The 22,278-nt window shown below is 47.8% G+C and overlaps 1 protein-coding gene across 1 annotated transcript; it reads left to right on the plus strand.

Annotated features, from left to right (window-relative positions):
* The first annotated feature begins 6,501 nt into the window (after nucleotides 1-6,501).
* On the plus strand, nucleotides 6,502-11,501 carry Aqp6 (aquaporin 6). The gene is made up of 4 exons (XM_090355790.1): nucleotides 6,502-7,075; nucleotides 7,670-7,828; nucleotides 8,067-8,147; nucleotides 10,092-11,501. Exons 1-4 carry the CDS (start codon nucleotides 6,686-6,688, stop codon nucleotides 10,287-10,289), a joined length of 828 nt encoding a protein of 275 aa, XP_090211916.1. The 5' UTR covers nucleotides 6,502-6,685; the 3' UTR covers nucleotides 10,290-11,501.
* The last annotated feature ends 10,777 nt before the right edge of the window (nucleotides 11,502-22,278 follow it).

The following is a 22,278-nucleotide window of genomic DNA, read 5'->3' on the forward strand; positions in this document are numbered from 1 at the left end:
GAGAGGGGAGCCAACTGTGGCCCCTCGAGATGCCAAGGAAGTGACTGGCCAGGCGCTGCCACACACCTGTGACGATCCTGTCTCTGCAGCTCAGGATTTCATAGACGTGACATTTGAGCCACACACTAGTGCTCACACCTGTAATCCTAGAAGCTCGGGAAGCTGAGATCTGAAGATTGTGGGTCAGAGCCAGCCTGGATAGGAAAGTCTATGAGACTCATCGCCAGTTAACCAGCAAAAAGCTGGAACTGGAACTATGGCTCAAGTGATAAAACACCTGCCTTGAGCAGAAAAGGCTAAGGGCCAGTGCCTAGGCCTTGTGTTCAATTCAATCCTCTAGGGATGGACACACACACACACACACACACACACACACACACACACACACACACAGTGGGACATTTTGGGAGCTTGTATCTGAAGGTTGCATCTTCTGACCTCCTAACAGAAGTCATGTTTGGCCCCATCCTGCTGCAGGTCTCCTCTCTCCTGATTCTGCCCCTCAGTGTCAAGGGACACCATTCTTCTTCTGCCTGTGCCTGCTCTTGGCTTGTTGTCACTGAGACTCCTCAGAAAGTCTCCTGAACCTCTCTGGGCCACTGTCTCTCATGGGGATCAGAGGAGGTAAAAGTGAGGTGGCCAGCACTCCTTGGCTCTTTATGGGCAAAAGAGCACAGGTTACCCAAATGAGCAGCTCGGGACACGATCCAGGCTCAGTCTGAAGGGGAGGCAGGTGACCCATGGCCACTTCTAACTGGCGAGGTTGGGTAACAAGCTCTCTGTAAAACAGGAATACTTTTACCTACCTCATGGGTTGCTGTGGGGAGAAAATGAGAGTGGTAAGGGGGCAAGGCAGGGCATATACCTGGTGAGTGCTCACTGCAGTGGTATTGAAAGAAATCAGCGGGAGTCCTGAGTTTAAGCTCCTGAACCCATTAGAGATGTAGCTTAAGAGACATACTGCCAGTTAAGCAAGCAAACTGAGCAAATGTGAGACCCTGAGTTCAAATCCCAGTACTTCGAGAGAGACAGAGACAGACAAACCAGCCTGGACTATTGGCTGCAATTGCTCAGTCACTTCTGTTATGAAAACTTCTTGGCTCTTCCGTTTTGCTCCAATAGGGCAGAGAGATGCCCTGAAAAAGGACTGGAAAAAATGCACACCACCCTGTCTTCCTCCAAACTGTAGTCTAGGGTCTGGGAAGAGAAGCTTCAGCCCCCTCCCACTCTAGCCTGCCTGCCTCAGCCTTCCTATGAAGGCCAAAGCAGGGCCCCTTACCCGCTGTGATCCCACCCTCATCTCTAGATTTCCAGCAGCCTCTCCAGCCTGGGAAGCCTGGTTGCAAGTACCATTTTTGGCCAGCAGGGGGAGGCCTACCCCCACCGAATCCACAGCACGTGTTCTTTCTTCCCAAGTCCTGGCACTGGGCTCTTGCCAGGTGGGAGTGGTGCTGGGTGCTGAGGGCCTCCAGAACCATAGCAAGATTGCAGGTGCTGCCAACTTTGGATCTGTCATAGTTTCAGACTTGGGTCCCGTGGTGTTACCAAGAAGCAGTAGGGTCCTGGTCCAACCCATCTCACCACTCAAGGCAAAGAGAAGGGAACCCATCCTCCAGGATCCTCAGAAGACTCAGGTTAAGGGCACAGTGGTGACTAAGAGGCTGGCCTCTGTCTTCTGCTCAGCAACTTGTATTCTTTTCTATGATTGGTTTCAGGGAGGGGGGTGTGACAGGGCAAACAGTTAGCCAATAAGAGATGAAGCCTCCAGATGGGTGGGGCAACCAGGTACAAGGAGTTACAAACCTTTAACTTTCTGCTGTTGACATTGGCACTGCTCTGCCAGGAAGTCTAAAGAGGGCTTTAAAAGGCAAAGTCGTGGACATTGGAGCTGTTTAGCCAGCAGGGGGCGCTGTGCTTCCATGCCTGATCTATGAGCCCACAAAGACCTGAGCACAGGAGCTCACTCTACTCTAACCCTGCCTGCACATCTTTTGAGCTCCTACTCCTAGCCACATATTAACCTTCAGTTATGCCCAAGAGGCTGTATCTTCTGGCTGTATGCCTTCCCTTGGCATAATTATGTCATTCCTGGTGTGCACAGTTATTACAACTCTCTGGCAGGACCACAGGAGACCACACCTCTAGACCTAACTTCCCATGTCCTCAAGCATGTATGTTGCAGACATGCCCCAGCACACACAATCTCAGTCCCTTCTCTGACCTTCTGATCTTCCTCAAGACAGAGCCCAGAAAGAGCCTGACTGCTGTCCCTGAACTTTTTTGCTCATGATTAGCACTCAACCACTTTGAGCCACAGTGCCACATTGTTTTCTGGTGGTTAATTGGAGATAGGAACCTCATGGACTTTCCTTCTCCCGGCTAGCTTTGAACCACAATCCTCAGATCTCAGACTCCTAAGTAGCTAGAATTACAGGTGTGAGCCACAGTGCCTGACTCTTGTCATATTTATTATTCTCTCTTTTCCCTCCCTCTAATTTCTCAAGCCCTGAGAGGGTCCCAGGCAGAACTCACAGCTACCACAGGTAGCCGAGTGTGGGGCCTTGGCTAAATGCCAGGAATAAGTTCATAGCTTGGGATGGCTGGATCCAGGAAAGTGCTGGCTGGGGCAGGCAAAACCAGACTGGCACAAGTCCTGAGCAATGCCTACCTGCCCTTGAGGGGTAAAGGACCTTGTCTCAGGCCAGACAGGGCCCAAGTCTAGCTGGGACAAAGACCTGCCATTGTGCTTAATGCTCAGGACTCCAGGGACTATAGCGACTGTCAGTCCAAGACCAGCCATAGCAACCAGGACACTCATCCCAGAGGGAGGAGATAGTCACGATTTGATTGGTGAACACAGTGTGCCCGGAGGCACATCCCTAGGCATGAACACACTTACTTTACCACCACTGTGCACACAGGTGGTGGTTGTCCCCATTCTATAAGCAGGGATACTGAGGCCACAGCCATTAAGTAAGTCAGGAGCACAATCTCTACATGGCCCTGCTGCCAGCGTGGTATTTGGGGCAGTGAAGGTACGTGGTGTAGAGAAACAGGGCTGCCATGAGATCCAAGGCCCACCAGGAAAGCTAATGAATGCAGTTACCCTGTTAGTAACAAGGGCTGGACTGAGCCTGTGGCAAACAGGGACCAGAAGAGGTGTCAGATGTGAGAGAGCCCAGGAGCCTGGCCACGCATGCATTGGGAAGGGGGGTGAGGGAAAGCATGGAGATTGTCTCTGTACAGAGCCACTCAGGAGAAGAGTGACATGGGGGGCAGCCACAGAAGCAGTGAAGACCCACTATGGGGCTGGAATCCCTGAAAGAGGCTCAGAGTCTGTGGAGGCCACGAGCATAGGCAAATCCATGGCAAGTGGGCAAAGTAGGGGGCCAGAAGTGGACAAAGACAAAACTTGTGGGTAAGCAGGAAAAGAGCCAATGGGAGACACCCTGAGTCTCAAATCTAGGTGGAAAGAGCCCCTAAGCGGACATATCTCATAAGTAGGCCAGGAGATGCTTCAAGCACACATGGTAGCCACAGAGAGCTAAAGAGGAGGCACAGGGGTGGGTGGCTCTCAAGCCATGATCTTCTACTCCTGCTTACCCAGGCACAGTCCTGGGAAGAAGCTGGGGGGGTAGAGGCAGGAAGAGCCAAGAACAGCGAGTCACTCGATACTCAAAGGAGACAAGACACAAGTACTGCCAGGGGTGGGGAAGCCTCTTCTTCAAAGGTATGGACAACCTGAGAGGCCCAGACAAGTTGTGGGGGACGGAGGATGGGGAAAACCTTGCAGGTAGCATGGTTTTTGGGGTAGGATGACAGGCGCAGTTGGTGTGATGTTACAAGAAAACCAGAGGTAGCTCTGGTTCATGCTAGTAGCTACATAGGAGGCTGAGATCTGAGGATCATGGTTCAAAGCCAGTCCAGGCAGGAAAATCTATGAGACTCTAATTAATTACCAGAAAACTATAGGTGGAGCTGTGGCTCAAAATGGTCGAGAGCTAGCCTTGAGCAAAAGAGCTCAGGAACAGAGCCCAGGCCTTGAGGTCAAGCCCTAGAGGGAACGGGGTGTTGGAGGAGAGTGGGCAAAGCTTGAAGAACCTCATGGGGACGGGGTGACTGGAGAGCGTGGAGGGATTGCTGAGCAGGGCTGTGGCCCCTGCTGAGGACAGAGACCTTAGACTGTGGCCACAGCCTGCATGGCTGGCCAGTTTCTCCAATAGAGCCCAGCAACGCAGATGGGACCCAGAGGTCTGGAGGAGAATGAGAATGGAGTCATAATGAAAAGGGAGCCAGAAGCCAAGCATTGGCCACAATGTGCACTGGGTGAGATGCCAGGATCCTCTTGGGAGGGCAGGGTAAACCAGGACATCTGGAAGAACGGAAGTGGGAAGGTAAGAGTGTATTGTTTGGGGGTTTTCTTTGTATTGGGCATTTTATCTTTGTGTATGTGTGCTGGTCCTGGGGCTTGAACTCAGGAACCGCCCCTGAGAACTTCTTAGTCAAGGCCAGTGCTGCTGTATCACGTGTGCAACTCCACTTCCAGCATGTGTATGTGTGGTGTCTGTGTGCGCGCGCACTTGCGCGTGCACACGTGCCTAATTGGAGATAGGGGTCTCATGCATTTCCTAACCAGGCTGGCTTCAAACCATAATCCTCAGGTATCAGTCTCCTGAGGAACTATGATTATAGACATGAATTACTGGATCCTAGCTGGGGTTTGGGACTGATCCTTTTACCTCTGCCTCCTGAGTGCTGGGATTAAAGGCGTGAATCATGTGCTGGGCTAGGTGAGGCTAATTTCACTGGGACTGATACTGAGGAAGAGTTGAGGTGGGAGTTAGCCAAACAAAGTAAATGGCAGGTATTCTATAGGAGAGGTGAAACTCCCTGGAGAGCCAGGCAGAAGACTCAAACCACAAGGCCAGAAGGCAACGGACAAACATGGGAGGAGGAGCAGGATCACAGAGGACCTGATTGAGCCAAGTGAAGAGTTTCTAGAGGAATAGGAGGCCTAGCGGGGATTTCAGCAGGGAGTGTCTTGTGTTTTGGAATGATCACATGGACTGCAGCGTGGAGGACTGATTGGGTCTGTGCATGGGGTTAGAGAAACTGCTAAGGGCATAGCCAAGACATATGCAGGACTCAAAATCAGCAGGGTGGGGGAAAGAAAGGGGTAGGAAAGGGGCCAGGGACCACCAACTGAGTGAGAGACAAGAGGAGTGTGTACTGTAGAGAGACCACAGTTGGGGAGCGTGATGACATCTGTAAGTAAATAGGTATGGCTGGGGAAGAGGTCAGGGCCCCCCAGTGTGGCCATGATTTTATTGGCAGATTCTCCTCCTCCTCCTTCTTTTCCTCCTCCTCTTCCTCTTCTTTTTGAATATTTTTATTATCTTTAAGTAGTTGTACAAAGGAGTTGTCATTCAACAAAGCAGTTTATGAATACTGAGCATCTTGATTGCAACTTCTGAGAAGGAACACCTTTGAAAAAATGCTTTCCTATACTGTTGGGGGTGCAAGTGGAAAGCTTAGACATAGATAACCTTAGGGCCAGCATAGCTACAAAAATAGATAAATGTGCGTGTGTGCGCACGTGCACGTGTGTGTGTGTGTGTATGTGTGTGTGTGTGTGTTCTAGGACTTAAACTCAGGGTATGGGTGCTATCCCTGAGCTCTTATGCTCAAATCTAGTACTCTACAATTTCAGCCACAGCTCTACTTCCTAAGTCTTTGCTTTTGTTTTTGTTGTTTGTTTTGGGGGTAGTTAATTGGAGATGAGTGTAGTGGGCCTTTCTGCTCAGTTTGGCTTTGAACTGTGATCCTTGGATCTCAGCCTCCTGAGTAGCTAGGATTACAGGTATGAGCCACAGTTGCCCAGCTTAAAAATGGATAAGCTTTGAGGAAAGACAGAGGCAAAAGAAGTAAGGGAAAGGAATGGAAATTTCCATCAGGACACAGCAAAATTACCCACTGCCACAGTGGCAGCTGGCACAGTTTAAATTACTGTGGAATGAACCCCTCTCTATGGGCCCCTTCCGAACTTCCTCCCCCAATGCCAACCCAGTCCTTAGTGACGATTCTATTCACATCCACGACCTGCGAGGGGAGCTGTAGGTGGGAAGGAGGGAAAGAGCCTAACTTCACATCTGGGTTTCAAGGATGCAGAATCTGCTCAGCACACTGAGAGGCAGAGCTTGTGGGGGGTGGGGCTGTTGACTAAGTAAACAGGAGTCCCTGTAAAGGCTCTGACCTTGGATTTGGGGAGGGGTGTGAACTTGCTCTACCTAAGCAGACCAGTGACTGTCTATGTCCCAATGCCTGCCCCTCTATTGCAGCTTGAGTTTGGTCCATCTTGAGAAGTTCCAGCTCAGTGCTCTGGCCCCTTCCTGTCAGGTGAGTTCAGAGTGGAACAGACACGTGAGCAGCACCCCTCCTCCCACCCCCAATTATGCATAACCCCTTCCCATCCACAACTCCCTGCCAGTTGGACCAGCTGGTCCTTGGGGGAGCAGTGGTGTGGAGGAGCTGCAGGTGGGACTAGCAAAGCCCCCTCAGAAAGCAACGGCCAGGCATCTAGCAGGGACAAGAGAGATCAAGAAAGAGAGAAGATCAGAGACAAGTGGCACAGAGGGTAGGCCCCTCAAGAAACCGAGGTGACAACTAAGGCACCAGGGGTGAGGCCATGGAGCCACTGTGCCACCGGATTTACCTGCTGGTGAGCAGGCTTTGGATTGCCATTAGCAAGGCGCTATTTGCCGAGTTCCTGGCCACAGGGCTGTACGTGTTCTTTGGCGTGGGTTCAGTACTACGCTGGCCCTCGGCACTTCCCTCTGTGCTGCAAGTTGCCATCACCTTCAACCTGGCCACTGCCACAGCCGTGCAGGTCTCTTGGAAGACGAGTGGGGCCCATGCCAACCCTGCTGTGACCTTGGCCTTCCTTGTGGGCTCCTATATCTCTCTGCCCCGAGCTATGGCCTATGTAGCAGCCCAGCTTGCAGGGGCTACTGTGGGGGCTGCTCTACTTTATGGACTCACACCCGGAAATGTCCGAGGGACCCTGGGGATCAATGTGGTAAGTGCAGGAGGGGTGTGGGCAGGCAAGTGGGCCAGGAGGAGAGGGAATGAATGGAGAAGCTAACAATTCTGCCACATGCTCGACCCTCTAAGCTGGGCCCTGACCCCAGAGGATTCACTCTGTAGCTTTCATCTAGGCTGAATAGGAAGGGGATTGTGGTGTAAGGAACAGACAGAGAAGGGAGAAGCCATGGGAAGGGGAAATCGAAGGACCAAGCATCTAAGAGCAGGCATAGCCAAAAAGGGCTAGGACTGGGGGGGTCACAGAAGGGACTTTTGCCCACTGTTGGTGTCCCCCCGAAGCCCTGCCTCATAGCCTCTGCTCCTCCATCTTCCCTGGCCTCGCTCCCTCTCTCCCTACTCAATCAGGCCTGTGTGGAGCTCGTGCCTCCGCTCTGATGGGATGGAAGAGAGGCTGCTCCCTCCTGCAGGGAGAGGTGTGCAGGGGCTGTATGAATCCACCACACACATCTCCTTGGGTCTTAAAGCTGGGCTCCATGAGGTGCCTGGTGACTGAGGAAATTAGGCCCATGGGATTCACCAGGCTGTGGGCAGAGACCTGATCCACTCCAGTGTAACTTCCTCTGCCAAGGTCCAAAACAGCACCTCGACTGGCCAGGCGGTGGCAGTAGAGCTGATACTGACCCTGCAGCTAGTTCTCTGCGTCTTTGCTTCTACGGACAATCGTCATGCAAGAGGCTCCCCAGCCGCCATGATTGGGACCTCTGTGGCTTTGGGTCACCTCATCGGGGTAAGGGGCAAAGGGAACATTGTGAACACGAATACACGGGAGGGTCCTTCTTGGGTGAACTACTGGGCACAGACACAGAAAGTATCTCTTCCTGAGTCCCTCAATGCCTTGGGACTATGGCAGTTCTGGATCTCCAGCTCCTGGATCCCCTGGGGCCTCTGAGGCAGGGTAGAGAAGAATGTTTTCTCCTAGGCTGCCTCAGGTCTCTCCACATGCTGCTCCTGCACTTGCTTTCCAGATCTACTTCACTGGCTGCTCCATGAACCCAGCACGTTCCTTTGGTCCTGCTGTCATCGTGGGAAAGTTCACAGTACACTGGGTAAGACTCTCAGCCATGGGGAAGAGGGAAGAAAGAACAGGCTGGGTGCAGTGGCTCATTCCTGTAATCTAGCTATTCAGGAGGCTGAGATCTGAGAGTTTCCATTCAAAGCCAGATGGAACATGGAACATGGAAGACCTTATCTCCAATCAATCTCTAGAAAAGGGGAAGTGGGGCTGTGGCTCCAGGGGTAGGGCAGTAGCCTTGAGCTGAAGAGCTCAGGGACAATGCCCAGGCCCAGGGGTAGGGCAGTAGCCCTGAGCTGAAGAGCTCAGGGACAGCACCCAGGCTTAGATTTCAAGCCCCATGACCCACAAAAAAGTGGGGGGGGGAGCTGAACAGAAATAATAGAGATGGTTAAGGGACATATGAGTGTCAGGGAAGCCAGGTGCTGGTGGCTCACACCTGTAATCCTAGCTACTCAGGAGGCTGAGATCTGAGGATCATAGTTCAAAGCCAGCTCAAACCGAAAAGTTTATAAGACTCTTATCTCCAGTTAATTATACACACACACACACACACACACACACACACACACACACAACAAAAAGGGCCAGGAGTTTGGCCTAGTGGTAGAGTGCTTGCCTAGCATGCACGAAGACCCAGGTTCGATTCCTTGGTACCACATACATAGAAAAAAGTCAGAAGTGGTGCTGAGGCTCAAGTGGTAGAGCTCTAACCTTGAGAAAAAGACCAAGGACAGTGCTCAGGCCCTGAGTCCAATCCCAGGACTGGCAAAAAAAAAAAAAAAAAAAAAAAACCCAAAAAGCAAAACAGAAATGGAACTATGGCCCAAGTGGTAGAGCATTAGCCTTGAGCACAAAAGCTCTGAGACAATGCCCAGGGTCTGAGTTCAAGCCTCAGGACTGGGAAAGGGAGCAGAAAAGAAAGAAAGAAAGAAAGAAAGAAAGAAAGAAAGAAAGAAAGAAAGAAAGAAAGAAAGAAAGAAAGAAAGAGAAGAGAAGGAAAAGAAAAGAAAGGAGAGACAAGGAAGGAAGGAGGGAGGGAGTGAAGCTGTGGCTCAAAGTGGTAGAGCGCTAGCCTTGAATAAAAGAGTTCAGTGGTCAGGTCCTGAGTTCAAGCACCAGGATTGGCAAAAAAAAAAAAAAATCAAGGAGAGGGAAAGAAAGAATGAAGGAAGAAACCAATGAACCAAGGGGAAAAAAGAAATTAGAGATGGCAGGTTTACCAGCCAGGGTCCACAGAGACTTGGGAAGATAAACCCCTAACTAGACCATTTAGACCTGGAAATGGAAGTTTCCTACTGGAGGAAAGCCAGAGCGAATATTCTGGCTTATATATATTACATCCTTTCCAGCTCTGATCACACGTGGCACCCAGTGGACTGACAAGAAATAGGCCATGGCAGGAGTTGCAGACTTGTCCCAGGCTTTATATTCTGTTTCCTTCTGCACTTTCTCCAGCTGGACCAATTTTCAAACTTGAATAAAGAAAAAGAAAAACAGAAATAGACACACATACCAGCAGAGATAGAAATGGCAAGAGCTAGAACTTGGCTAAAACAAGAGATAAGAGAGGAAAAGAAGCAGGAGTGAGTTTGAGATTAACCTCAGGCCTCCCAGTTCAGGCCATGCCTGCACAGCTGGGCCCCTCTCCACAGAAAGCAAGGTCCTCTCAGAATCAAATGATCACCAGGTAGCAAAGTCTGTAATATTCTTATTTCCAATTAACCAACAAAATGCCAGAAGTGGAGCTGTGGCTCAAGTGCTCTGGCCTTGAGCACACAAGGGTAGGGACACTGCCCAGACTCTGAGTTCAAGTCCTAAGACCAGCATCAAAAATAAATGAAATTCAGAAAAAACAAGTCACATGTCCTTTGAGAGCTCCTGGGAGACCATGTCAACACAAGGGAAGTAGGCAGGATTTTCCACACCACTTCGATTCAGATAGCTCATGGAGGGGTGTCTACTTGTGCCTCCCCAGATCTTCTGGGTGGGACCGCTGACAGGAGCTGTCCTGGCATCGCTGATCTACAACTTCATCCTGTTCCCTGATACCAAGACCGTGGCCCAGCGACTGGCCATCCTCATAGGCGCCACAGCAGAGGAGGAAGTTGTAGAGGTTGAGCTGGAGAAGACAGACGCCCAGTGTAATTCAGAGGACACCGAAGCGAGTGTGTGACCCAGCACAGCCCTGGGCACCTCAGGCACCATCATATCACCTGACTTGAGTTCTTCCTAGTGGGCAGTTACAAAGGGGAATACGGAGACATGGACCTCTTAGGATAGGCAGCGGGAACGAATGTGCCAGCTTCCATCCCTGGCCTCCCTCCCTTCATTTTTTTTTCTTTCTCTTCCTTCCCTTCATACTTCCTTTTTGTGGTTGTTGTTTTCTTTTTTGAGATGGGCTTTCATGCGATGTCCTTGCCTGCTTTGTGGGCTCCGGAGTGGCTGGGACTACAGCAAGCCATCATGCCCGGTTTATACATTTGCAGAGAGAGAGCATGCGGGATCAAATCCATCTAATTCACTCTCTCTAGGCCTTCCCTTTATTAAGGGGACAAAGCAAGGGAGTCAGAGATGAGGTCTCCCTTTCCCTCACTCAGCTAGATTCCAGTGGAACTCCTGGGCTTCCAGATCCCCATCTTGGAAGAATATACATGAGAACCCAGCGAGTCATTCTGTTCCAACTCTGATGAGGAACTCAGAGAGCCCCCCCTTCACCCATCAAAGGAGACTGAGGGACAGGACAGGCATCTCAGCACTGGGCCCTGGGACAGCCTCTGAGCTCTTGGGAGTTATTTTTCAGCCCCAGGGGATAGTTTTAGGGGAGTGACTCTTCTATCGGGCCAGGGGCTTCCTGAAACCTAAGATTGCCTACACGAAGAGATCTCTGCTCCTCATTTTCTCCACCCCTTTGGGAAAAGCTGACATTAGGAACCTTTTCTTGGGCTGGCAAAGGAGTAGGATAAGGGAGGGAGCTTTGGAACAGTGAGGCCTTGTCCCAGGTCTGGCTTTCCCCTCAGACCCCATGACAGGAACCATCCTAAGGGGGACCCTCCATCTCCCACTCTCAGTTCACCAAGGACTACAACTACGGGTAATTAAGTTCTGAGGATGGATCATGAGAATGACCCAAGAAAGCAAGATTCAAGGGTTAGTGCCTCTGAGAGATTCCAGGCATCCAAACTGGCTTGTTAAAATTTAAAGGATGCTGTAAATCTATTCTGCCTATGATTTGAGGTCCTGTCTAGATTTCCACTTTCCCAGCTGCAAAATGGGTATAATCTTTCCTCCAGGGACCGCTATGAAAATGTGATTAAAAAGTACTTTAGGAAGTTAAAGTGCTGATAAAACCACCCCCAATAAATGATGATTGTTGTAGTTACTGTAATTATTGGGTTTGAGTACAATTACTGTTGGTAATGGGAGGGCGGAGGGAAGAAGGGAGAGAGGGAGGGAAGATTGCAGGCTTTAGTCTACTCACTAGGGACTCTGCTCCCTTCTCTCTTGGGGCTGCTGACCTGGGAGCTTTGTGGTTGTGGGGGTTTGCGGGAGGGACTCTGGAATGAAGAGACAAGCCAATAAAAGTCAGTTCTCATCTCTATGGAGCTCATCACCATGGTACCCTGAGATACAGCAACCAACTCCATTAAAAAAGAAAAAAAAGAAAAAAGAAAAAGCTAGGTTCTTTCCCATGATGTTTCCCAAGGGGCTGGAGATGGGGGAAGGGCTGCCAAAAATCTTCCAAAGACAGAGCAGGCCCAGCCTGTGACCACTGCAGTAGCCGAGTCTCTAGTGCCTATGGCTCCAGCAGCTGTGCTAGGCATTCGGTTCTATTGTCAGTGCTATTCGTCAGTGCTATTCACATCTCTCCAAGCAGGGTTCCACTCATCCATTTTTGCAATCTTTCAGAGCCCAGGGCTTTCTGTGCCCTTTCATGAGCAGGGACAGCTGGATATTCGTATGTATATTGTGTGTGCATAAGTGTGTGAAGAGGACATGATTGATGTGCTAAAGGTCACTCACTCAGTTTCATAGACCCCTAAGGTCTCTCCAGCTCCCAGCTTAGAATTTTCCAAAATAGAGCTCCAGCAAGGTGGGGGGGTGGGTAACACAAGCTTCAGCCTCAGGAAGTAAGAGGCAGGAGCTAGAAAGTTGCAGGGGTGGGGTTCTACAGTAGGCTCTTGAGCTTCTTGACAAATTATCTCTGCATCACCAGAGCCAAGCACATACACACTGGGTGCTCAATAAAAGTTTGATGAATGAATGACTGAGGCTGAGTGGCTGGGGAAGGAGAGGAAGCAGTAATTGATCAAGAGGAGGGAAATGCAGGAGTTACAGCTGCAAATGAGCCAAAAATGACAGCAGCTGGGAAGCCTCTGTTTCCAGGAAGGGGCTGGAAGATGGTAGCCAGACATTTGAGTGTATGCTCACCACTCCAGAGCAGCCACCATAACCTGGTCCTAGAACTTACAGGCTGAAAGGGCAAGGGGTAGTTGCCTGAGGGGAAAGTAGAGGCTGTCTTCATGCAAAGTCCTTTAGCATTTGTCCTGTTAGTACAGGCTAGAGGAAGAAATTAGCTTCTTGAGAAGTGAAGAATTAGGTTAGAAGCTTAAGAGCATTGAAGGTTAGAGGCAGAAGCAACCAAAGGTTAGCTTCTCCGTCTCTCCAGCCCTTTAATAGGACAGCAAGCCATCTGTTAGGATGAGGGAAGAGCTGGCCTTTGGCGAGCTCCATCTCAGCAGACCCAGCTGGGAAAGCAGGCTTCACCGCCAAGGCCCCTGAGTCTGGTTGGGAGGAGGGGGCCTGGAAAGAACAGAGTCCCAACCAGGGGACCCTTGGTGTGCACTCCCTGCCTCCCATTTGTCAGGGGAAGTTTTTAATTAATGGTGTGTAATCTGATCTGGCCCTTCTCCCTGCTGGGCTCTGCCTTCAATCAGTGGAGCCATCTGCAATTGCAATTCATAATTCTCCCGAAAGGGAGGGGGTCTGGGATGGGTGCCTTGGTGATTAATACAATTAGCCTTTTATGTTGATGATTGTCTTAGCAGGGCAGATGATGGGAGCATGGAAACTAGATGGTTGCTTCTGATTGGCGGGCAGGAAGCCCCCTCACCACTGCCCATCCCCACTGCTGGCTTTTAACCTGCCACCTGCAGGCATGGAGTGGACAGGCCTCACTGGAAACCAAAATGTGCAAGAGGGAAAGGCCCAAGACAGTTCCGCAGGACTGACAGAAAGGAATCAGCAGCACAATGATCTGGACTTTTTCTTCCCAATGAAGCATCACTTGGGCAAGGAAGATTTGTGCAACAAGGTTAAAAGGAAGAGTTGAGTAAGTATAGGAATGTAAGTTGACAGTTTTAGGTATGAATGTGCTGCTACTAAGGCTTGAACTCAGGACCCTGGGTGCTGTCCCTTAGCTTTTTTCTCAAGGCTGGTGCTCTACCACTTGAGCCACAGTTCTACTTCTGGCATTTTTGCTAGTTAATTGAAAGTATGTGCCTCCTGATTCGTTGGTTCGTGCTGGCCTTTGAACCAAGAGCCTCAGATCTCAACCTTTTTTTTTTCCCCCAGTCCTGGGCTTGAGCTCAGGGCCTGAGCACTGTCCTTGGACTTTCTCAAGGCTAGAACTCTACTACTTGAGCCTCAGCACCACTTCCAGCTTTTTTCTATGTATGTGGTACCAAGAAATCGAACCCGGGTCTTCGTGCATGCTAGGCAAGCACTCTAGCACTAGGCTAAACACCCAACCCTCTCAACCTCTTGAGTGGCTGGGATTACAGGCATGTGCCCAGCAGCACTAACCCTTTAAGCACCTATCAGCTGAAGGACTTAAGCAATAAGCAAGTTAAGGATCCTGAGCCTCAATTTCCTCTTCTGGAAAATGGGGCAGAGTTAAAAGGCTGCTGAAGAACCACATGTGTCATGTTTATTCAGCAAGCTCAGTCACTTAATCACTCCATCAATGACCATCATTAGCACAGTAGATTCCGTTTCACCCACCATGAGCTCAGAAGGCTGCTTCCCCTGCAGTTCCTCCTCAGGCCAAGGCTGTCAATAGGCATTGCATCTTTCCCATTCGCCAGGCTTAGCAGATCCTCAGCGCACAGAAGCGAATGTGTTTAACAAGAAGCAGGGATGGAATCTCAGGGGGCAAAGAAGAGTCAAGAGTCAAAACTGAGAAAAGAATCAAAAACTTCCTCATAGAGAAGCTGAGATGAGATGATTGCAGCTGGGAAAGGTGGTTTGGAGAGTTTAGAAAATCAGGGTAAGGAGACTGAGTGGGGTCGTAAGCAAATAAAAAGAAGCATGGCTTTGAGGATTGGGAATTTCATAGGAAAGTAAATAAAAGGGAGCCAACATCAGAACTGAGGTTTTAAGTCTAGCTTAGAACAAAGATAGCTGTGATCTAAGAGGTCAGAGGATGTGGAAGCAGTTGTTTGGGGTTTTGATGGGAGACTCTTACCAGGTCAGGAGAGAGCATCACCTCACATAGTCCTACATAAGTCTCTATGACTTATAACAGCATGGGGGAATGTAGGGAACAGGCCCAAAGAGACAACAGCTTGAGATTAAAAGAGGAACAGAGCTGGGCACAGTGGCTCGCACTTGTAATCCTAGCTACTCAGGGAGGCTAAGATCTGAAGATCACAGTTCGAAGCCAGCCTGGGCAGGAAAAATCCAAACACTCTTTATCTCCAATAAGTCACCAAAATGCTGGAAATGGAGCTGTGGATCAAGTAGTAGAGAACTAGCCCTAAGCACAAAGGCCCCGAGTTCAAGCCTCGGACAGGAGAAAAAAAAAAGTAACCAGGAAATGCAGGGAAGAGGCCTGTAAGACAAAAGAGCTTTATATTAAGACACCTTTGATCTATAGTTTAGTGCTAGGCCCCAGGAATGTCAGAGAGGAAAACAGGAAGGAAGTTAAGAGCTAATCAAGATGAAGCATCTGACCAAGCTGTGGGCACTTGGAGAGCTGCTGAGGCAGGGGGTCAGCACAGCCAAGATCTGTAATCACTTCTTAGGGAGAGCCACACCATGGCTCAGGCACATATTTAGCAAAGCTGAAGAGGCAGGACATAGTTAGTGATGGAGATTTACAGGAGTCCAATGACACTAATTAATAGGCTGCAGCTAATCGACAGAAAAAGGGGAAATGATAATGTTTCAGAGCTTTGATTAAGGCAGATAAAGGGGCAGTGACTGTCAAAGAAGGAGAGGAGGCCAGAGACAGGCACAAGGACCAGGAACTCACACCCTAGCCCCATGAACACACAAAAGAAGGCCTAGCCTGTGATCACAGAAGTCAGAATAATAGTTTAAGGGTGTCTGGATCTGGAGCTACAGGTTGAATGTGCTTCTTCCTCCATCTAGAAAAATATCCTAGTCCCTTTCAAGCTGCCATATTCATAGAATTCCAGCTTTCTGACAAGACCTCGGAGGCTCTAGACTTCAGTTCACTCCTGTGTTCCCACATACCCTGGGCCCACCTCTACCCACCTTTCTCCTTGGCCATTTGAGCAGCCGCCACTATCTAAACAAGACCTTCATAAGCAAAATTAGTTTTAGTTTACTTTTACATAGCAACAGATCCATGAGATGCCTTCCTTTCCTCATTGGCTCCCCTTAAATCACAGCCTTCTACTTTAAAGGGAAGGTTTTCTGCTGAATGTTCTGGACTTGGTGAGCAAACTAAGCAAGACTACAATGAATATTCCCAACTTATTACCCAAATAGACTATTGGAACACTCTTCATTAAAACTTTCTGACCTCAAGAAAACCCCCAAAGCAAGCAAACAAACAAACAAAACCCTTTCTGACTTCCAGCAAGATAAACACTGATTCACAATGGCCTTTCTCCCCCACTCCAATCCAGGGGCCACATGTAATAGTCCTGGGAATCACAACTGACAGATTTTGATCCTGTCCTATACTTGTCTGCTTCTTCATGTAGTGTTTTTGGTTGAGTCTTAGTTTCTCTGCACTTCCTACAGCAGCTCCCCTCAGACCTACGGAAACTCCTTAGGTTTTTGGGTGCTGGAGATCGAACCAGGGCCTCATCATGCACTCTACGTGTGTGTGTGTGTGTGTGTGTGTGTGGTGTGCTCTATTTTTGAGTTGTTTTTGATAAAGCTCGTACTCTACCACTTGGGCCACAGTGCTACTCCCAGCTTTTTGCTGGTGAGCTGAAGATAAGAGTATTACAGAATGGCTTTGAACTGTGATCCTCAGATCATAGCCTTCTAAGTAGTTAGGATTATGGGTGTGAGCGACCAGCTAGAAATCTTTGACTATACCAAAGTAACAGGTTACCAGGGTGGAACTTTTGGTCCAGCCAACAGCCTTTCTGATGTTAAGTAGCTAACACTTCCATTGCAAATAACAATAATTATAAGAACATGCACTATTTTATGAGCCGCTAAGAAAGAACAAACATTGCACTGCATTTCCAGGATGCCACTGATTATAAGATGCTTAAGCCTCATGGCTATTAACATCATATTTTTAAAGCATGTTTTACAATCAGCTTTACAATCAATGAAATCTTGGCTCTTTAAGTCAGTATTTTATAGAAGGGAAGAAAGGCCACAGAGCACACCATACTAGGTAGCTTCATCTTCTTGCTCTCAAGAGGGATGGCTGGCCTCTCAACCCCACCCATCTGCTTCTGTATCAGCTTTGAGGTGTCACAGTATGCTTTGTGGGGAAACACATCCGCTCCCTCAATGCCAGGGAGTTCAATGAAGAGAACCCCACTTTTCCCCATAGAGGCAAAACAAAATATAAGCCATGTCAAGCTGGGATCACAATTTGAGGAGATAATAGGCTGATACTCCAACCCCATTATCCAACCACTTCCCACCCCACTGGGCTATCTTCCCCAGAGCCTCCAGAGCAGTGTCAGGAGAAGATGCAGAGATTAGTCATTTCCTCCTAATCGGGCTAAGACAGCTCCCCTAAGCTGCCAACTGCAGGCAGTTCCCGTTAAGGCAAAGCAGCTGGAAAGGGCTTAGCCCTTTAATGCCAGCAGCTGTATCGCCACAGTGCGGCTGCTCTGTGACAGGCTGGACCTTGTCCAGAAGCATTAGGCATTTAGCCCTAGTCAATGTATATTAACCCAGAAGGAGAGAGCAACCAGCTCCCTGGGAGGAGAGAAGGTGGTTCGTTTAAGCATCACTAGCCCCAAGGCTTTGCTTTCCAATGAGGAAGAAAAACCCCAACCCTTTTGCAACTCTCCAGCTACTAAAATCTGCACAGACTGAATCACTTCACAGGCAGAAAAGAGCTTTCTTTGTGGTAGGAGCAACTCCATTTTCAAAGCTCACCTAAGGACAGAGCCATTTTTAAGTTTTGACAACAAAAAGACTTTGGGCCATTAATCAGCCAGACTTAGTCTCCGTTAAGCTGATTTCTTTCCACCCTCTGATGTCTCAAGTGCTCAGGTATGCATATATGTGGCCACAACAAGATGACTTCCTCTTCTTAGAGAGCGCTGGGCCCCAGGGTTGATGAGGGAGAACGCTGAACAACCCTCAGAAAGCCCTGGCACAGAGCATGCTGCTCAAGAGCAATCACTTGAAAACTTCTTACTGAAGCCAGATGGTGAACGTGAGATGGGTGAGAGCTAATGCCACTAGTGGGGAAAGCCAATAAACTAATCCGCTGACATGTTCTTCAAAGTAGGCTGATGGCTTGGCTTGGCACAAAGACTTGCCTATTCTTGGCTTAGAGCTTCACAGCACAGAAGCCATACATTGGATGCCTGAGAACAGACTGCCACCTTTCAGGGATAACACCAGCTCATCATCCTCCTTTCACACAGAAAACAGCCTGGGATTCCTAGGCCCAGCTTCCCTGTTCTTTGAACCACTAGAATTGTCCAAAGTCTCTTCCTAACAGTCCAGACCTGTCAGGTAGCACACAACTACATCCATATACAGTCTTCAATGGAAGCTTGCTCTAGGTTGGGTATGACTTACAAACAGAAGTTCTTACAGAGCCAGAAATAGTGATACAAGTATGTAGGACCAACCCTCAAGAGGCTGAGGTAGGATTCCTTGAGTTCAGGATTTCAAGACCAGTCTGAGCAATACAATGAAACCCTGTCTCAAAAATAAGAAAAAAAAGGGGCGAGCTCAGCATTTGTAAGGAAATGGAAAGACTTGGAAAAAACCATATTAAGTGAAGACTCAAAGGAAAATAGACTCAATGGTTTTCTTCATTTGTCATAATTAGTATAAACCTTGGACTCTCCTAGCAGAGGTTTACAATAGGGCAAAACCTAGATATATAAGGCCATATAGGAGGAGGCTAAATGAAAGGACCTCCAAGATATGGAAACAAGACACATATGTGATTGTTGTTCTTAATGTACTGTTATTTCTCATCTCTTTTGTTGTCCCTTAGTTATCTCATATTGTTACAGTATCTTACCATATTATCTGGTATATAGTATATATGTTTACTTATTTATTTGAAATAGGATAGGGAAGGGGGAAAGACAAGATGAGGAGAGGTGGTAGGGGGAGGGAAATGGGGACAAAAACATGAGAAGGCATATCAATGTTTGTGAAGTAATACACCTTCTATTTGGCGAATATAATGTAACCCTCCTATGAATTACAATAAAAAAAAAAAGAATTAAAAAAGGGGGGGCAGGAATGTGGCCTAGTGGTAGTGCTTGCCTAGTATGCACAAAGCCCTCAGTTTGATTTTTGGTACCACATACACAGAAAAGGCTGCAAGTGTTGCTGTGGCTCAAGTGGTAGAGTGTTAGCTTTGAGCAAGCCAGGAACAGGGACAGTGCCCGGGCTGAGTTCAAGCCCCGGGATTGGGGAAAAAAAAAAAAAGTTCTGAAAGGTAAATGATCATTTTCAGCTATGCTTTTTTTTTTTTTTTTTTTTTTTTGCCAGTCCTGGGCTTGAGCTCAGGGTCTGAGCACTGTCCTTGGACTTTCTCAAGGCTAGAGCTCTACCACTTGAGCCTCAGCACCACTTCTATATTTTTTTTCCTATGTATGTGGTACCGAGGAATTGAACCTGTGTCTTCATGCATGCTAAGCAAGCACTCTACCACTAGGCCAAACTCCCAGCCCAAGCTTTGCTCATTTTGTATTTGGCACTTTGCACAAGACCCTTCCTTGCCTGGGATATGAATAATACTGGGCCCAAGGGACTGTCACAGGATTTAATACTTTATGATACATTATCAACAGGCCCCACAAATGCTAAAAGTCTAACATAGCAAACACAATGGCTGACCTCCAGATTAAGAGCTGCCACCTCCAGGATCTAATCCCAGATAAAGTAAACTCTCACAATAGTTTATGAGAGTTTAGACTTTTGAATTTGCCAACTGGGACATTACCTGTCCTCCCACCTCACAAAGATATGATGAGATTAAGTAGGTGATGATAGCATTCTGAGTATGAAACATTAAATTTCCTAGAAGTTTTTATGGAAAGTCAGGGTTTTTTTTTTTTTGTAGGTCCTGGGGCTTGAACTCAAGGCCTGGGTGCTATCCCCAAGCTCTTTTGCTCAAGGCTAGCACTCTATCATGTTGAACCACCACACCACTTTCAGAAAATCAGTTCTTAATTTCATCTGCAGTGATGACTGTGTGTTACTACAAGTCTCACTGTCTATCTGTGGTTCAAGTGGCAGAGCTCCAGCCTTGAGCAAAAAAAAAAAAAAAAAAAAAAATCCCAGAGATGGCACCCAGGCCCTGAGTTTAGGCCTCAGGACTTCTCTCCAGGAAGGAGGAGAGGCTAAGGAAAATACAATATCCTTACTGTGAGTCCACGAAATATGCAGAGGACATGCCTGCAGAGGACAAAGTTCTCTCATACAAGGTTATTCCCGGTGATGCTGAACTGGCTTCTACCTGACTGCACAAACAGAAACTATCAACAAATACAGCTCTAAGAACCAGTGTCCAATAAAGTGCCCAAGTTAGGGTGCTCCTGGGCCAGCGTCTACACTCATTTACAAAACATACCAGCTACAGGAAGTATATTTAAAAAAAAAACTTTTTTTTACTAAGTTCTTAGGTCAAGTGACCATTCTCCATCCAAATCCTGTTTACACTAAAAGCACAATGCTATTATGTTTCAATTCTGCCAAGGTTTTTCAAACCAATGGTTGAAACCTGAGTCATCATAAAGATCATACTAAATATCAAAGCACACTGATTGAAAATCTACTGTGAACTGTGCTGACTTAACACTGAACTCTCAGCCTTCTCAAATATAGGCTTCTTACAATAGTTCTTCCTCCGTCATGGTGAGAACCCTAGACAAAGCCATATACATACCACTTAGCATACCAGTGAATCCCTTAAGTGCTTTCTAATAGGAGTCATATGTGCTGTGTATGTGTATGAGTACACTAGTGCCCCCATCTGTGGTTTCAGTTACCTGCAGTCAACCTCAAGCCTAAAACATCAAATGGAAAATTCCATAAATGATTCATTAGTTTTTAATTATGTGCAGTGCTTAGTAAGCATGACTTTCTTGTGCCATTCTTAGGATGTATACGCAGGCCATCTGCCCATAAATATCAGACTATCAGTGTGAGAACGCTGCTTGTAGCCAAGTAACCCTTATTTTATTTAATGATGGCCACAAAACACAAGAGTAGTGGTACTGGTGATTTGGATAAGCTAAAAAGTGCTTCCTTTAAGTCAAAAAGGTGGAAGTTCATGACTTAAGAAAAAAAAAGTTGGGGCCGGGAGTTTGGCCTAGTGGTAGAGTGTTTGCCTAGCATGCATGAAGACCTGGGTTCGATTCCTTGGTACCACATATATAGAAAAACTGGAACTGGTGCTGTGGCTCAAGTGGTAGGGCACTAACTTTGAGGAAAGCCCAAGGACAGTGCTTAGGCCCTGAGTTCAGTCCCCAGGATTGGCAAAACAAACAAACAAACAAACAAACCACAGGAAAAAGAATGGACACATAAAAAAGAAAAGAAAAAAAAGTTATGCCAAGGTTGCTATGAGCTACAGTGAGAACAAATCTCTTACCTGAAATGAAGGAAAAGGACATCCAGTAACACGTTAATAGTGCTGGATCAATCCTGTTCAGTCGAAAAAGCATCAAACACAGAGCCAAGAGAAGTAGGGAATGCCTACAATCGTAGCACTCAGGAGGCTAAGTCAGCCTGGGCTATATAACAGGTCCTGGCCTAGCTGGGGTCTCATAGAAGATTTTGTCTCAAAAGAATAAAAAACAACAACAACAACAACAACAAAAACACCACTCAGGATTTTTATATAAACTTGAGATCAGGAATAAACACAACTTAGATTCCAATTATCGGCAAATGAAAGTTAAACTGCATCAAAGGTGAAGAAAGAGGTAGCATCAGAAAGGGTAGAGACCAAGAGGCTGGTCACATTAAAGCGCAGATAATTTAATTAAGGAACCCCTTAACAGCAGTTCCACATGAAGCACTGTTAAGTTGAAAGTGGGTATATTTTCCCCTTTGCTAATATTAGAATTATTTTCACAGCTAAGGGCTCTTAGCTAGCCAAAAATCTGAACATCTAGGAGCTGCCAACATATCACACACAGGACTATTTCCTTTTTCATTTATGGGCCATCAATTCCTGCATAGGGTAGTCTTGCCCTCGCTAACGTTACACAATCCATTTATTTCCTCTACGTTAGTGATTTCAAATGCACCTTGGGGAGATGCTATAGAACAGCAAGTATGGAGCTAGGCCAACTTGAGCCTTGCAAAGACACAAGAGAGGTAGCATCCAGGACACAGTTTTTTTTTTTTTTTTTTTAAAGAAAAAAACAAAAACAAAAAAACCCCACCAACCCCCCCACTAAAGCCTAGCAGTCATATGTGTTAAGGGGGAGGGCTAGGAAGATGGGACCCGTCCTCTGTCAATTTGCTGAGGCAGATGGGCCCTGCTGTGAGGGCTGCCCCCTCCTGGGAAAAAAGCCAGTAGGTTGCCTCCTCTCTCCACAGTTACATATTAAGCCTGCAACTGTTTACATTCAATCTCAAATACATTCTGTTCGCCAGCCTCAGAGTTGCAAGTGCAGGTGCCCTCAGTTAATCAGCCCGGCTCACTCCACAGTCACTTCCAGCAGTGAAGGATGTTCCAGGCAACCAGCCAGCCAGCCAGCCAGCAGCAAGTTCTTTTTCTTTTAAAA

The sequence above is a fragment of the Megascapheus bottae genome, chromosome 2, assembly GCF_031878675.1.
Source record: "Megascapheus bottae isolate mThoBot1 chromosome 2, mThoBot2.hap1, whole genome shotgun sequence".
Lineage (NCBI taxonomy): Eukaryota > Metazoa > Chordata > Mammalia > Rodentia > Geomyidae > Megascapheus > Megascapheus bottae.